At 37.8% G+C, this 17,084-nt stretch overlaps 2 protein-coding genes across 5 annotated transcripts; one reads left to right on the forward strand and one right to left on the reverse strand.

Moving 5' to 3' along the window:
• Positions 1–103: 103 nt before the first annotated feature.
• med7 (mediator complex subunit 7) lies at positions 104–2,493 on the reverse strand. 3 transcript variants are annotated; one of them, XM_028008956.1, is made up of 2 exons: positions 2,300–2,493; positions 104–1,111 (listed from the first exon to the last, which is right to left on the reverse strand). In XM_028008956.1, the coding sequence occupies exon 2, from the start codon at positions 1,100–1,102 to the stop codon at positions 338–340; it is 765 nt and encodes a 254-aa protein (XP_027864757.1). In that variant the 5' UTR covers positions 1,103–1,111; positions 2,300–2,493; the 3' UTR covers positions 104–337. The 3 variants fall into 3 exon arrangements, with proteins under 3 accessions (XP_027864757.1, XP_027864756.1, XP_027864755.1); XM_028008955.1 differs by having other exon boundaries at positions 2,265–2,493; XM_028008954.1 differs by having other exon boundaries at positions 2,295–2,481.
• Positions 2,494–4,356: 1,863 nt separating this feature from the next.
• itk (IL2 inducible T cell kinase) lies at positions 4,357–15,654 on the forward strand. Of its 2 annotated transcripts, none has more exons than XM_028009620.1 (17): positions 4,357–4,586; positions 4,732–4,836; positions 4,926–5,007; positions 5,121–5,246; positions 8,096–8,133; positions 8,568–8,719; positions 8,820–8,885; positions 9,000–9,054; positions 9,516–9,595; positions 10,148–10,290; positions 10,440–10,514; positions 12,066–12,234; positions 12,572–12,788; positions 12,873–12,937; positions 13,043–13,161; positions 15,135–15,292; positions 15,380–15,654. In XM_028009620.1, exons 1-17 carry the CDS (start codon positions 4,449–4,451, stop codon positions 15,443–15,445), a joined length of 1,854 nt encoding a protein of 617 aa, XP_027865421.1. In that variant the 5' UTR covers positions 4,357–4,448; the 3' UTR covers positions 15,446–15,654. The 2 variants fall into 2 exon arrangements, with proteins under 2 accessions (XP_027865421.1, XP_027865423.1); XM_028009622.1 differs by having other exon boundaries at positions 4,485–4,590.
• The last annotated feature ends 1,430 nt before the right edge of the window (positions 15,655–17,084 follow it).

The following is a 17,084-nucleotide window of genomic DNA, read 5'->3' on the forward strand; positions in this document are numbered from 1 at the left end:
AGCGAGTTGCACGCAATAGGTGTGCAGGAACTGACCTTAAGGTGACTTCACTGAATTACATGACATGCAAGTCATGGTAAGAGAGATAATACACCTTTATGTAGGTCGCTGTATCAAACTGTTGTGACAGGAGTGAACAGCAGTTGGGAATTTATTGAGTCTCACAGGAAAATAAACCTTGAAACTGAGAACATTAACTATCTATCTACAGATTCCAATTCTCTAAGTGAACATAATCTTTGCAAATAAAAGCTAGAGAAAGCAAGAAATATCTCACAGAAGTAAAGACATGATTCGAAAGTACAAAAAGAAACAAGAAAACTTAAAACTGTCTATTTTAAGCTATTTCATCGATTATACTACACATGGCGGCGTCCTTGTCCCATGTTTTGTCCCTTTTTAAACTAGTAGTGTTTTTGTCCAGCATGCCGGCTGCCATGCAGCTGGAACTCGTTTCCTCCACGTCCATTGGTTCGCTTTTCAGCATGGGGGCCTGTCCAGAAGAACAACCAAAACTGGGCCCCGCAGACGAACTCTTAGTCCCGCCACAAGAGACATCCGGACCCTCCGACTGGGGCAAGTCGTCAGGTAGGGAGGCGAGGCACCCCTGGATCATCTCCACCACTCTTTCCAGATGTTTCTGGAACCTTTCGGCCGTCTCCAGCCTCTGCCTCTTCTGCACCTCCATCATCACCCTTAGCGTCTCCCTGGCTTGGTGGGGCCGGTACTCGTTAATCAGGTGGTGCATATGGACAAACAGAAGCTTTATGTCTTCCAGCTTCTCCTCCCGCTTTATGCTGCCCGGGCTTTTTATGAGGATGTCCAGCAAGTCCAGGAAGTTCACAAGAATGGACATGTTCAGCTTCTTGAGCTCCCGCTTGTGGTCAAACTGCATAGGGTGAAGCCTCTCGATGCCCTGGCTCTCCAGGGGACGGATGATGAGGTCGTCGCACTGGAACTGGTTGCCAAACATCATGTAATGGTCCCTGATGGGCGGCGGTGGCTTGGGGGCCAGGCCTTTGCGGATGTTTTCATCTGTGTACTCTTTGATGTACTGCGTCGGCGGCGGAGGCAGGGCGCTGACCTGCTGCGGTTCACCCATGATGTCAACCTGAACGACAAAGCCACAAAGACGACAGGTGTCGATTCGAAAGGCTTATTTCAGACATTCCTTCCATTTTGTGTGAGCAGCTTCACTTGAAAGTATCGATGGATATTTTTGTCTTTTTGTCCCCATTTAACATGGATGTGTTTAAAATGCTTTTCTAATGCATTCTATTAAATTAATCCTCAAAGAAAGCCATTACTGCAACAATTTCACAAGCTGTTCTATTACTAACATGAATGTTTGTTACAAAGAACATGACGTTGATTGCACTTTACTGTGGTTTTATGTAACAGATATAAAGTACCACATAATTAAGTCGAGCTAAAAAAATACAGTCTTCTACACACACATATATATATATATATATATGAACTTTTTGCACCAAGTACCATGTTGTTTTTTTCCAATTAAATGGGAGTTGTTGTTTTTTCCCTTTTTATCTGCTCAGCCATTAATTAAGCATTCAACATTTAATTTTTTTTTTATCTAGTTTTAACAGTTTTTCCTTTGAGTTTTCATGAAACACAAACATAATATTTACACAAAATTAAAGCACATATAAGGAGTATATTTTTATAGTTAATAGTTTGCACAGGTGGTGTTTTTGCAACTCAATGGATAGTAGTAGTTTTTCAAGTGGCTGTTAAAAACTTTTATAAACAGATATTGTGGTTGCAAAACATGAACCATTCTAATTTCCCACATCTCTGAATTTCTAAAAAAAAAAAAAAAGATGCTAAATAAAAGTACAGCAGCAGTCTCACACTAACTAATCCATATTGCCAAGTAAGAAATGCTTTCTAGTTTAGAGGTGCAATTACAGCTTTTCACATAGTACATAATAGTATAATGTACAAAATTTCAAATTACTTGCATTACCCGTCGGCGGTTTAATATTAGAATTACACAAAACTGCCATATCTTCGATAACTGAAGCAAGCCACATGATCTACACGTTTTAACAAGAGTCTACAAAACCATACTGTTGTTTATACATTAAAAGAAACTTGGTTGTAGAATATCATTGCGACCTCTCCGAGAGGATGCTAACATTAGACGCTAAAACTTTTGACTGAAACCCATCAAACGGTACAGTCACAACTAGCTTCGGCTAAATAGCTACATCCTTTAAGTAAAAATAAAGCGAACTACTTACAAAGGTAAGTAAAAATGTGTTTCTACGCACCTTACCAGCGACTCCTCAGTAGTGTGAGAGTTGAATACAGATTTTAAACGACCTAAAATATCTTTCAACCATTAGCCCTGAGCTAGCTAAGCTGCCTAGCTCCTAGCAGAGCACAACGGCCGTTTCGATTCACACTCTATTGGCTGAACTGAGCTCGTGACAGTTTCCAGAGCGCGGATTGGACAGTGGCTGAAGGAAGGGAGAAATGAACGTTGATTTGGATGGTTTGTGAATCAGAATCCATTACTGCAGTGCAAGCCGTGTGTTGTCATCTATTTATGAAGCTTATTTGACTTTTAAATAAAGTTATGAGGAAACCTCCTTCAGAGGAAGAATAAAAAGTACTGAGAAATGTATTTTTAGACCATGATTAGGAATAATAATTTAAAAAACAACTAATACTATATATAATTTTTATTAGTTGAGTGCACTAAAAGCGTACATTTCATTACAGTCTCTTTTCTTAATTAATTAAAAAATACAATGTATGATATTTACCTTAAAACCTCCTTTCTTGCTCACACAACACAAACGTCCATAGTGTGTTTTATATAACTTCCTTAATAATGTATGTTTCTCATTCCAGAGAATAAATGCAAATATTGTTTATTTTTAGCCAGTGCAACAACACCAGCCACAGTGGTACCCTTGCAAAAAGTGTAAAAAGCATTTTATAAATCATATTTAATTCCAGAGGCATAATTTAAGACTAAAGAGTAAAGAAATGTTCAAATTTTTTTTTTATCTTATAGTTTTGTCTCTGAATAAAAGAGAGCTCAAAAATAATTGCATAATGTTAACTTTGGCCTCTTATTAACAAAAGAAATCAACAAAGATGTGGATTCTAAGGATTTCAAAGTGAGGGTACAGACACCCTAGCCTCTTCTATGCTCTGAAACATGTTCAGAATGCAGCTTATTGTAACTATCAATCTGTCATTTTATTCTGAGGAAAGTTTGCCCCACTCATCACTTTTTGACATGCTCCAGTAAAGCATCCCCAAACCATGACACATCCACCTCCATGCTTCACAGTTGGCATAAGATAGCTTTCCTGGAACGCTGCATCAAGTTTATACCAAGCACACTATGTCCAGGTAATTCAGTTTTACACTCATCATTCCGAAGGACGTTATTCAAAAAGTCCTGGCACTTTTATTTACAAACTTGTATCTCAGATGCATCCAATTTTTTTTTTTTTTTTGCCATGATTGTCATTGTAAAGTTGAAAGCACTCGTGGGCCACAAAAATTCTTAGTATTGTCTTAAAATCAAAATGCAAAAATCATTTCAGTGTCCAATTTACTTTACTTTTATATTCTCCACAACAAACCAACGATGCCATATAGTGATAAAATAAAGGTGTCTAATAGTTTAGGAAATTAATCTGTAAACCAAAACATTCAAAACATAAAAGTTTTGTACATTTGAGCTACCTAAAGAAATACATAATTTCTCAGATTTTTGCGGTGTCGGTTATTTTATGTAGTGCTTTAGACATTTTTTTAGTCTGTGCTCAGCAATAAGAATGCAACATGAATGACTCATATTTCTAAAACACTTGCAGAGCAGCACTGTCCCAATGATGTGATATGCCTCCTTTTTCCTACTTTGCAGGAAGTGTTATTGATTTATATAATTTTTTTGTTAGTTTTAAAACGATTTATTTACAACTATTTTTGCTGAAACTGATATAAAAATATCCAATGTCCAATTGTTATAATTTTTACACCCTGACAAACACGGACACAAACACACACAAATAGTTGTGTAACATGTAATTTACACAGACAAACTATTTCTGCCCTGCTTAAGAAATATCACCATTAACATGCTTGTTTTTTGGTGGTGATTATTCCCTAAATACATTTAAAGAGTTAGTTTTCGGTTTAGCATTTCAGAAAATATTTCCTTTCAACACATTTAAGTAAAAGTGCATGCATATGTGTGTTGTGTGTCATTTTGTACAATCTATTTGATGCCGCAAGGATGTGGTTGACTGTGTGCTGCAGCTTCATGCCGGAAGCTCCACGCATCTAGAAAGTTATCATCCACAACTTTTTTTTTTTTTTCCTGTCACTGCGAGGCACACTGAAACTCGAACCCATGACAAATCCATCCAGTGTTGCGCGCTGCGTCCTTCGAAGCTGTTAAAATGTTCCCCAGGGTGATTTTGAAGGGAACTATGATTAAAAAATCTCAACAAAAGAAAAGAACGTCACCGAGTAACTACAAAGAGAGGTTCTTTGTGCTAGATACTCAAGACCTGAAGTATTCTGAACGTCGTCCCGGGGTAAGTCCTCGCTTGACTTCATTTTCACATTGACATCAAGGGGGCTTGGTGTGGAAATGTAGTATTTTGAATGCCAGTCGCGATTTCAATGGCTTGCACCAGACGATGTATGCCGCGCATAACGCGGAGAGCAATGTTCTTTCAGAAAAAACCCATGCTGAAAGGTTGCATCGAACTGTCCAGGATTAAGTGTGTGGAGATCGTGTTGAGTGACGCCCCTATACCATGCAATTACAAGTACCCCTTTCAGGTAAATGCAGTAATTTCACAAATATACACTGCGTGTATTATATGCAAAAGTTAAAAAAAAGAAAAAAAAACACCCTGATGTCTTTGCAGGTTTTTCATGACAATTATTACCTCTACATATTTGCGCCAGACAACGACTGCCGTCAGCGATGGGTCCGAGCTCTTAAAGAGGGTAATTTGTTTCTTCACTGACAAATAGTCACAAATTAGAATGGCACAAATTCATTCAAATTTGGTACTTGACAGCTGCTTGCAATGGGTTTTGTTTTTTCCTCCTTAATGCAGAGACGAAGCACAACAGCTTGGTTCCAAAGTTCCACCCAAACTTCTGGATGGAAGGAAAATGGAGGTGCTGCCAGCAAAATGAGAAACTGGCGTCGGGTTGTCAACTCTACGACCCTGAGGGTTACGGTTCGTTTTTGTTTCTTTTTCACCTCCTTGTTAAATGCACGTTTTCGACAAGGCGTTACATAACTGTTTTAAACACGTACACATAAACAGATAAAAAATAATAAGCTCCGGAAAAAATAAACATTTTCTGTGAGCTTTTGAACGTGTGATTAAATGCAGTGGCTTGAACTTTTCTCTACATTTTGTCCCATTACAACAACAAACCTCAACATTAGAAGATTTGGCCGTGCGTGAAACCTATCTGAAGATCAAAATAAGTAGTAATCGATGATGCAAAGAGCTTCTGACATTCTGTCTCCAGGACATTTATGGCTACACAGTATGTAGGCTTTATAGAAATGAGGAAAGTAGAAAGTCGCTGTTGAAAAAAGGCCATGGGAAGTCACGTTTGCAGTTTGCCTCAGGTGATGTAGGTGAATCAGCAAAACATTTGGTCCCATGAGATCAGAAATACTGTTTTTGGTTGACATGCACAACGTAATGCATGTCGGAAAACTTAAGCTGGTTTGCAATGTCTGATTATGCCCCATCTTAGACATTATCCGTAATCGTGAAGGAAAATAATTTGTCATGAACTCGAATTGGTGGTCTCTGGTCACTCTGCGACAAATATATCAACCCCTGATTTAGCGCTCTCTCCAATCAAAGGTGACTTATGGCAAATGTAAAAGCAGTGTCAAAAATGTTTTTGTAAAATTTTGCATTATAGAGGCTGCTCTAGCCAAGGTCTGGTTTTTGTGCTCCTTTGCCCAGGCATGAGTTTTTGAATCGTCCTGCTTTTCAGAGTCCAAATCTGGATTCATTGTTTTCATTTACTGGTCACATCTGCACGTACATGTTTTTCAATAATCACCTAAGCGCTGCCAACTTATCGACTTTGTTGATATATTTGGCAACTTTTAAGATAAAAAAAATGGGTATCAGCCAACATTGATCAGGCAGATCACAATCTCCAGGAAACTGCAATCATTGCACCCATAATCATATCTAGCTTGCAAAATGTGATATGTCTATTTCCTGTACAACATTTGCTGGACTTAGCACCCTAAGCTCTATATTTATTCTGTAAAAAAAATAAATAAATAAAAAAATGGAGGTTGGAGCAGGATGCTGTAGGGAAAGTTCATTTGTTCCAGCACAGACTGGATAGCTGGTTAGTTTATCAGTAGAATAATACAAATGAATAAATGAAAACTTTTAGGAGTAGTTGTTCTGCACATGTGTAATAGTATCATAATATTACAGTATTATAATGTTAATTACAGTTCTGGCTCCTCAACCCACTGTGACAACTTCACTGAATGAAGAACAAGCTTGCTTTTAACAAAAAAAAAAAGCATCAGGTTACAGATAGTTTAAGTGAGATTTGTCGTTTGCATAAAAGGTTAATTGTTGGTAACGCTTTATTTGACGGGTTGTGAATAAGACTGTCGTGACACCGTCATAAACATAACATAACGCCTGTCACGTATATGAGTAAGTCTTCATGAATATTTATGACTGTTGTCATAAAGTGTCATTCGGTAAATCATGACACTTTTAGTACAAAGTTGACATTATTCAAAATGTCAACTTTGAATAATGTCAAATTTATGATCTGACATAAATTTGTTATAAAAGTATTACTGATTAAGCTTTAGCTTTAATAACATAAAGCTACATAGTTTTTAAAGTTTAATCAGTAATACGTTTATAACAAAATGTATGTCAGATCATGATTTCTTGGTTAATGTCAAGTTGTCATAACAAAGACAGTTTGAATAATGTCAACTTTGTACTAAAAGTGTGATGATTTATTGAATGACACTTTATGACAACAGTCGTAAATATTCATGAAGACTTACAGTACATGTTACATGTTCATGTCATGTTTATGACGTTGTCATGACAGTCTTATTCACAACCCGTCAAAGTGTTACCAAATTGTTATATTGTCATTTCCTATCTGCTGAGTCTGTTGGAGGTGAAGTGAAGATACAGCAAACATTACATATTCTCCCTGGAAGTACTTTACCTTGTTTTTGTTTTTTAAGGTTTTATTGGCTCTAGTGGCCTTTATTTGAAAGTAGTTTGACAGGAAACAGGGTAATGAGAGAGGGGGAAGAGATGCGGCAAATGTTGCCAGGCGGGGAATCGAACCTGCGACCACCCCCACGAGGACTGAAGCCTCAATACGTTTGTCGTATTGCAGCACCAATACCTTGTTTTAACATGTATACATTACTTAGTTTCATAATTTTTAGATAAAATATATATATTGGAAAAATTGTTTCTTTTGCCTGAAATAGTTAACTTGTAATCACATCAATTATTTTTATTCTTTTAGTTTAATCTTTAAAAATAGCTGAATTTAAACATAACTTTTTCTTTTTGTATGTCTAATTACATATTTTTTCAATATTGAATCAAACGTTCTGATCAGTTACTTAGTTTTTGAGTAGGCATTTAACCAGATACTTTATACTCTTAATTGGAGTAATTTCTCAAATGACTTCCTTTAATCTTTAGATGAATAATATATGTCGAACTAGTGTCACTCTTACTTAAGTACATTTCTTGAAGAGCAGCTGTGGGAGCCTGAGTGTAGCGTCGACGCATTAGGGTTTAGAATTTGGACTCTGATCTTTAAAAAATAAAATAAAATTATTATCTGCCACTTTGTGTTCCTTTGTCATGAATAAAATGTAAATTAAAATCAGCAGAAGTATGTGGTTAAAATGTGACAAAGTTATTATGAAAACCTCCTCAACAAATTTCCATTAATTTGATCTTTCTTGCTTACATATTTCCTTTCCAGAAAGTCCTGTTTTGAATTTTCAGCTGATGTAAGATGTCTTGTGTCCCCACAGCTTCTAAAAAGCCTCTTCCTCAGCTACCGGATCCAGAGGTATCACTCTCTAAAGCTTACCTGTGCTCCGAATATTGTTCAAAAGGGTGTCGAGTCAAAAAAAAATAGTGCAGAACTTGTTGAGTTTTTTTTGTTTGTTTGTTTCTGTTCACTCTAGTTTGTCAGTTCACATTAGTTGTTTATAATCCAGCTATTTTCACATCTCATCTAATCAATGATAGGAGGGCACGCTCTGCAATGACGTTTACATGTGCATGTTACTCAATGAGTTATCTTTTATTGCTCGCATTATGTGATTGCTGGGCTTTTTCCCGTATGTACAGATCTAAAGTTCACCTCAGCTGTAGCGAATCAGTAGCTAAAAAAACCTTCTTTCACTTCGAACTGTTTGATAAATTCTCGCTGATTTTACCAGAATTTTCTTTTGAGTCGAAGGCACCGCGCTGACGCTTAGCTCGTCTTCTCTTGGGCAGATGGGGCTGAATGATTCAGGAGATCAGATGGTCATCGCTCTGCAAGACTACGCACCGCAGAGAGACGATGATTTGCCTCTTCAGAAAGACCAGGAGTATCGGCTGATCAACAGCTCCCACTCAGACTGGTGGACTGTGCAGGATGACAGGGGGTAGGGCTTCATCATGAGGCCACAGCCGTCTTGTGCGTGTGTTTGTTCTTTAAACTCAATTTTCATGGACTTCTTTTTGTTTCCTTGACCCCTGAAACAGAAACGCGGGGTTTGTGCCAAGCACGTTTGTAGCTGAGAAAAACGGCAAGAACTTTGAGCGATTTGAGTGAGTTCACTTTTCCTCCCTCTGCCCACTTTGGCCGCAAAATATGTCTGTGTAAGTCCTCGTTTGCTCTTTGTATAACCAGTTTGGGTCATATCATCCTGTCCTTTTCTGCAGATGGTACAATAAACACATCAGCAGATGGGAGGCAGAGGAATTGCTGTTGAAAGAGGTGAAAAGTTGACAAATTTGACATCAGAAAAAAAAGTCACTTGTTTTCTAAATAATACCTAATCTCGATAAGCAACATGTTGCTCATGCTCGGTTTGGGGGGGGAGGGGGGAATGCACTTTTGTTGTGACTGTGCCACCTACAGCGATTTTGCTTTTGCAAAATTAACGCACCTGCAAACTGACAGTCTGACAAGACAGTGGGACATGAAAAAATTCTCACAACCACAGTGTTTCCTCCAATGTTGAATTTCCTGCCGTCGATTGCTTTGCTGTGCTTTGCAAGCGGAAGGGGGGAACAAAAAAACCAACAAAAAACTGTCCATCTCCAGCTTCAACATCTGCTTCTCAAAGAACTGGAAGTGTCATCCGAGCTGGAGACAGAATTTAAAAAGCACGATTTGGACCGTTTTGGGTTGGGCATGGTGTGAACTTTCATGTGATTTTGATGTTTTGTGCTCAGGGAAAAGAAGGCGCGTTCATGGTGCGTGACTCAAGACAGGTGGGGGTCTACACGGTGTCAGTTTTCACAAAAGCTCCTGGGTAAGTTAACTCTCTTGTTATTATTTATTCATTTTACTGTAGTTTCCAAACATGGCAATTTGTTCATTGAAGTGCTTTAAAATATATCTGCCTCCTTAGTTGTCAGACTTGGGGGGGGTTTTTTGGTTTTGCTCAAATGTTTCAGATCATTAAACATTGTTTTGTTGTTGTTGAAGGTGAAACTATTGCATCTCAAATAGATGTAAGTCCAGACTTTGATTAGGCCAGTCTCAAACCTTCCTATTTTTAAACCAGTCAGAGGTGGACTTGATACTTAAAGTCCTCAACTGTTGGTGGATCATTGTAATTTAGGATGTTCTGGTGTTGAGATCAGGAAATGAATGAAATCATAATTTAAGCACTACTTTTTGTTCTCAAGTTGTCACTGTATGACAATAAGATTTGTTTGATGATCTAAAACAATTTTTGTGGCAAAAAAAAAATCCAGTAATACAAGGAATTTGTGAAGGGGCAACTACTTTTTCATGGCACTATACAGAAAGCATGGTAGATGTATACTATCGTTTGTGTTGAAACGTTTGTCATGCTTAGGTCTAATGGAGAGAAGAACCCCAGAGTGAAGCATTACCAAATAAGACGGACAGACACGGAGAAGAAAGCGTTTTACTTGGCAGAGAAGTACCTGTTCAGCACCATTCCTGAGCTGATCAATTACCACCAACACAATGCTGCTGGTAAGCATCTGCTCTGATATTCGTTGCTGACATACAAGGAGGAATTTGTCATTACATAAGTTAGCGGGGCAAAAATCTATGTAAAATGTACATGCCTCTCAAAATTGTTGTTGCGTAACTCTGATGGGTGCAAATCGTTTCCCTGGCAGGTCTGATAACGAGACTGAGACACGCCGTCTCTAAAGGAGAGCACAGCTCACAGGAAACTGCTGGCCACTTAACAGGTTGGATGATGTGCCGTTGCATAAACTTAACCTGAACTCAGTGACCGTCCTCTACTGACAAAATGTGTGGATTTTGCTGACCTCTTGTGGTTTATTCAAAGGATGGCACTCCAACAGTTGATCTGTGCTTGGGTTTTGGTAGATTTGCAGTCATGCTGGAGCAAAGTGGTCTTTCGTGTTCTCTACCAGATTTTATTTGTCTGCTATTTCCTATTATTTCATTCTGACAAAATGAAAGCTTGTTCACCTAAATATGCGTGAACACGTATAAAACAATGAGGTACTTGTGGAGGGAAAATGACAAAAACTCTGTTTGAGATTTCCAAAATTTTCAACTCATAAGATCTGAATAGAAATAAAATTCAACAGGATTTTGCTGAACTACATTCATCTGAACCGGGTTTGTTGAAGCAGGGAGACATTTAAAACATGCAGGGCTGTGAGCCTTTAGAACCAGAGTTGAAGTCTGGCTTTATTGAGACTTCTAAATAGAAAACATTTTTTACATGGTTTTTTACATGTTCTCCTACTAAATTTAAGATCTAAAATACTAGAATCAAATCATATTCAGAGCTTAATTCAGCCATTTGCCTTTCTGGCCAATTTGTCATCTTTGTACCACCATTTCTTGACTATAAAAACACAATTTTGTCACAGTTTATCTATCATATTATTCCAACATATATACAACTTTTTTACCTTATATGTAAAAAACTGCAGTTAAAACAATTTTTTTTTGCAGAAAGGTGAAGGACTGAAATGACCAAAACACATTTTCTTCATAATGTTTTTGTGTAAAACTATGTTACCATTTAACTAGACAGCTGGGTAACTCATAACTTTTTTTTTTTACTTGTGAGCAGGCTTTATAATGTCTCACCTATATAAACTTTGCGTAGTTTAGTCATTTGCTATTATTTTGAAGTCTTGCTTTTTTTTTTGTAAGACTTGAAAGTGGGCTTTTACACATAAAGACGAACTCAGACAAAAACATAATCTGTCCAGCCTTGGTTTAGGAGTACATGCAACTTGCTCTTAAAAAATTCTCTGGGCAAAAGCTTTCTTCTTGTGACATGTTCCACAAATGTGTTTTAAAATTAGTGTACTTAATACACCGGCAAATTCTGCGGTGGAAGTGGATTTTTCATTAGTTCTTCGCCTGAGGTCTTGTGACGTATAAAATGTTGTAGCCAAAATGTGTTCTTGTTCTTTGCACCTGGAATGAAAAAATACATTTCTAAGGCCTCATAATTTTTGTCCTCGTAAAGGACACTAAGTAATATGTATTTCCCCTGCTTCATTTTATAAAATGAGAAGAAAAAAAACAACCCCAAAGGAAGAAACATTGACCTTTAATCACTTTACAAGATCACACTGTTAAAGAAAAGCCTGACAAAAACGAAAAGCAAAAAAAAAAACCCAAAACCTAAATTTAATTGTCGTCTAATGACTAGAAACAAGATTTTTGTAAACATACATGGAGTTATGCATTACGTACGTGAACAGCATCATTAGTGCAGTTCTTCATCACCTGTTTGGTGATCTCAACAGATCAATGGGAGATAGACCCGGAGGAGCTGAACCTGGGTCAGGAGATCGGCAGTGGCCAGTTTGGACTGGTGTTGGAGGGGAAATGGAAGGACAGGAAGGTGGCGGTGAAGATGGTTAGAGAGGACTGCATGACTGACGAGGACTTTAAAGAAGAGGCAAAGGTTATGATGTATGTATAACCTTTGCTTGACTTGGGTGTGCCATTAAAGTAGTCATCTGGGCGTGCTGTGGTGGCGCAGGGGGTTAGCATGCCCCACGTTTGGAGGCCTTAGTCCTCGACGCGGACGTCGTGGGTTCGACTCCCGGTCCCGACGACCTTTACTGCATGTCTTCCCCCCTCTCCTCACCCTTCTTCCTGTCTGCCTACTGTCAAAAAAATACGAGCCACTAGTGCCGCAAAAACTCTTAGGAGAAAAAAAAGAAAAAAAAAAAAGTAGTCATCTGACCTGTGTGCGTGCGTGCGTGGGTGTGCGTGTGGGGTGGGGTGTGTGTGTGTGCTTCAACAGGAGGTTGTCTCACTGTAAGCTTGTGCAGCTGTACGGCGTGTGCACCCAACGCTCCCCCATGTGTCTGGTGTTCGAATACATGGAGAGTGGCTGTTTGTCAGCTTATTTGCGGGAGAAGAAAGGCCGTTTGTCTCAGGATCTGATGCTGGGAATGTGCCTGGATGTCAGCGAGGGGATGGCTTACCTGGAGAGCTCCAACTTCATCCACAGAGATCTGGTGCGCCAAAGGAAAAATCGAGTTTTCTGGCTCTTTCATATCCCATTGGCGTTTCAAGAATTTCTTATGTCTTTGCTTTTACAGGCTGCAAGGAACTGTCTTGTCACAAAAAACAATGAGGTGAAAGTGTCTGATTTTGGCATGACCAGGTGGGCTGCCGTCATAGTTGCTAAAACTCCTTTGCTGTATCATTGTACAGTGTGTGTATAATGCTGTCTTTTTTGTTTTTTTTGTCCACCTATTGTGCATTGAAGGTTTGTTCTTGATGATCAATACACAAGCTCCCAAGGCTCCAAGTTCCCTGTCAAGTGGTCAGCTCCAGAGGTCATCAAATACTCAAAGTTCAGCAGCAAGTCTGACATCTGGTCATTTGGTGTGTGGTCTATTGCTCAACCTTTCAGTTTTGTTTTTGTTTTTTTAGGCTGACTATTTTTAAGCGTCAGAACGTCTCTTCTACCACTTTTTGCAGCCTTCAAAGCAGTTTTGCAGGTTATTTGACTGTAGAATAAATTAACATCTTTTTTTTTTTTACTGGTTGCACATATTTTACTGGTGTTGAATTCAATGTAAGACCAAACAGCAAGTTAAATAGGACACAAGATATATTTCCTTCGAAGGTCCATAAGAAAAGGTGAGTCAATAAAACAATAGAAAGTACATTTATTTCTGAAATACAAATAGTCTTAATATTGTTAGCAATTTGGCATTTATCCTGCTAAAAAGTTAAGAAATCATAGAATCACTTTGGGAACGAGAGCGTTTTTACCAATTCTATAAACCATTAATTTTAATTTAACTGAAACTCTACTAAAGGAAAACAGATTAATTCAGACTTTTTCTCCAGGTCTGGTGGTTCATTTAGTCAAAGCTTGGAATTATTTGTGGTAAACAGCTGTATTATGTTTGCCACAGAATACAGCTGTTATTCTTTAAAAAAGGGAAGTCTTCTATATGAACTCACATTTCCTAACATGCAAATTACAAAGATGAAAGTCTTGTGCAATGTCAGCAGATTTTGTGGAATCAGCGGTAAAACTATTAGGACTTTACTTGTCATGCAGACCAACACAACTCTGGATCAGCATGGATGAAAAAAAGAATATGCAATAGCTCCTATTAGAACAGCCTGACTCCGGCATAACGAGGATTATTGGACAAATGTTCACACAGACATATGCGATCTTTCAAGATCATTGTACAAAATATTTGGAACATCGAGCATGTTTTTTTGTTTTGTTTTTTTTGATTAATGAAAGTTTGTTTCAAAATAGAAGGCATAAGATGTCCCCAATGTTGAAAGAGAATCATGACTGGTGTTTGGCAAAACACAAGTAGGGAAAATATAGAGCTTCTGGGGGAAGTTTTTTTTTAAAAATATATATTTTCACGGTTTTTGCAAGAACAAGCCTGAGTGCCTGTAATTGTTCTGGTTATGGTGTTTGTCAAGAGCTTCTATATGACATATCCTAGCCCTTTACAATGCCTCAGAAAAAGAACAAAGATGTCCTAAAACAGGGGTCTTCAAATTTAGCCATTTGGTTTAAGTGTGTCCCTGATTCTACGCACTTAAATCAAATGGTTGAATTACCTCCTCATATGCAGTCAAGTTTTCCAAACTCCTATTAATGACATCGTTAATGACTTAGGTGTGTTGAAGCAGAGACACATGTAAAAGTTTGAAAAAGGCCTGGATTTGAAGATGCCTGTCCTTAAGTGCTAACAGGGGTTGTGTCAGAAAAAGAAAATATTAAGTGCTCTGATGTCATTGCGACAAACTGATGCGAAGTGGGTAGAAGATTGCCAATGAGTCACCATTTGTAACATACGCTTCTCCTCTAGTCATGTAGCTCAGTGTTTCCAACGCAACACAGAATGCAATCTCTCCTTTCCACCGTCCATTTAGGATTTTGCCTTTTTCTGCTATATAATCAAGAACTGACAACTTCTCTAATAGAATTGAAATTATCCAAAAAAAATAATAGCAATAATAATTGGGATGGACTGAATTAGGAAGACAGGAAGATAGACAATCACATCATCAGCATATAAGGATATCTTGTGAACCAAATGTCCCAACTGTACACGAACTTTGTGTTATAATTGTATTAGTTAGGGGATATGTGGCAAATATGAGTAACTTTAGTTTGTGCTGAATAGATCACTCGAGAATGACTGGTTTAAAAACCCCAATTGTTTGTAGAAATACTGTTAGACTGCAGCAAGAAGATTACAGTATTTTATTACTCGATGATAGAGTTGGGTTTTTGTTGTTGCTTTGAATCAAATTGATTTTACAGGTTTTCATGCCAGAAGACAACTTGACCGTGGCTGTTAAACCGTTAACAGGTGTACTCATGTGGGAGATTTACAACGAAGGACGTCTTCCCTACGAGAACCGGACTAACGCAGAGGTCGTGGAGTCCCTAAATGCAGGCTTGAGGCTCCTGAAGCCCCGTCTGGCCCCAAACGCGGTCTATTCGCTGATGGAGTGGTGCTGGAAGGAGGTAGGAATGAGTCCAGTAAAACAACTGCCAAATCACACAAACCGTACAAGTTCAGAGCTCTCATTGGTAATCGTTTGTGTTTCTCAGAAACCAGAAGATCGTCCGTCCTTTGCTGTTCTCCTGCATGAACTGGCTGCCTTGTCTGACCTCTGAACCAAGTGAAGATTTGAAAATATGTTTAAACACATTTGTTTTATTTATTTATTTATTTATTTTGTCCTGGGTTGCGAAAAGGTTTGTGACGTAAATGTAATTATGAATCAAAAATTTACTTTTGTAGATTTTGCACTTTATTTTCATTTTAACTCTGCAAACCACTCTGAGAAGTCTAATAAAGTTGACCGATAAAGATAAACATAATATTTACTCTGTGGTTACTGAACAGGCAGGATAATTTTGATAAAACATTTGTGAGTTCACTGCCTAACATTGCCTTTGTTTCCATTATTTTGTGGGTAAATTTTACACAAGGCACTCTATGGCCAGAAGGAATACATTATCCTTACAGAAATCGCTCCAGGGTCTCTCCTCCCAATGGGACATGACCAGAAATGGACATTTTCTGCCGTCGCGATCAGATGACTCCATTAAAGGAGACTCTTGAGCTATTTCTTCACCACATTACCTTTTTTACATCAGCTCTGCATCTGTAACCACAAAAGGCTAGTTCAATTCAGCTTTGTCTGTTCCTATATGGAGAAACAGTGACAAGTCTAAATAAACAACAAGAAAAGAGGATATAGATTGCCACTGAATATTCAGTTTCATTCGTCATGTCAGGCAGGAAATTACTCACTTCTAACCCACTCACCTCTCTACAGTGTTCGCGGTCAAAGCTGGTTCTGTCCTGTGAATTGCACGCAGCGATAATGTGGCCCTGGCATTCAGCAAAAAAGAAAAAAATAATAATTAAAAACCAAGAGCTTAAAAACTGAAGCAGGAGCAAAAAAAAAAAAGACAAAGGAACCAGATGAAGTAATCAGAGGAAATGTGGAACAGCTGTGGCAGAAGGAAAGCAGGGAAGCTGAGGCTGAGACTCAAACGGGCAAAAGGTTGGAAACTGAAACGTGCAAGGAACAAAACACGGGAGTAAGCAAAGCAACACAAAGGACTTAAGTGATATTGCAGCAACTTAGAGACAAAAAATATCTATCAAAGGATTTTTGTTTACTTCTAACAAAATTTTGGTCAACAAAATAAAAAAAAAAAGATAAAAGAAATTAAAACAAGTAAAAGAGAAAACAAGATGTACCAGAATCAATTCAAAAAGGAGCAGGAAGAAGTTTAAAGTTATTAACTCAGATCCCCTTACCCTATAAATCATCTGTGCATTATATGGTTCTGTATAAAGAAAATCCTAATATACAATGCATATTGATACACAAACACTAAACTGCAGCAATATACATTATAATAACACTATATACATAATCAACATTACAATAAATATATCATTACCTAGCAAATGATTGTTATAGAAATGTATACCAAGCTTTACTATATATATATATATATATATATATATATATATATATATATATACGTGTGTGTGTGTGAGAAAAATGCACTTTGGATGTAGAAAGCTATCTTAATCCTAATTTTTCTTTGAAAGAGGAGAGGCCTGGTTTGTTTGGGAACTTTGTTGGGTTTGCATGTTTATTTTTTTTTTGGTGGTTTGTTTTTACCGCAATCATTAGATATTTCTAATTTTCGTAGCCGACAGAAGGTGTAAGTTATCCCCATTTTAATTGCATTTAGCAGAAGAGGGTCAGAGGGCGTTAGATATAAGTTA

This window comes from Xiphophorus couchianus, chromosome 23 (genome assembly GCF_001444195.1).
Source record: "Xiphophorus couchianus chromosome 23, X_couchianus-1.0, whole genome shotgun sequence".
Lineage (NCBI taxonomy): Eukaryota > Metazoa > Chordata > Actinopteri > Cyprinodontiformes > Poeciliidae > Xiphophorus > Xiphophorus couchianus.

Coding starts and splice junctions, on each gene's coding strand:
- med7 (XM_028008956.1), bottom strand. CDS start 1,102: ATGGGTGAACCGCAGCAGGTCAGCGCCCTGCCTCCGCCGCCGACGCAG.
- itk (XM_028009620.1), top strand. CDS start 4,449: ATGTTCCCCAGGGTGATTTTGAAGGGAACTATGATTAAAAAATCTCAA. Junction 9,055..9,515: donor AGGAATTGCTGTTGAAAGAG/GTGAAAAGTTGA, acceptor TTTTGTGCTCAG/GGAAAAGAAGGCGCGTTCAT. Junction 10,515..12,065: donor AACTGCTGGCCACTTAACAG/GTTGGATGATGT, acceptor TGATCTCAACAG/ATCAATGGGAGATAGACCCG.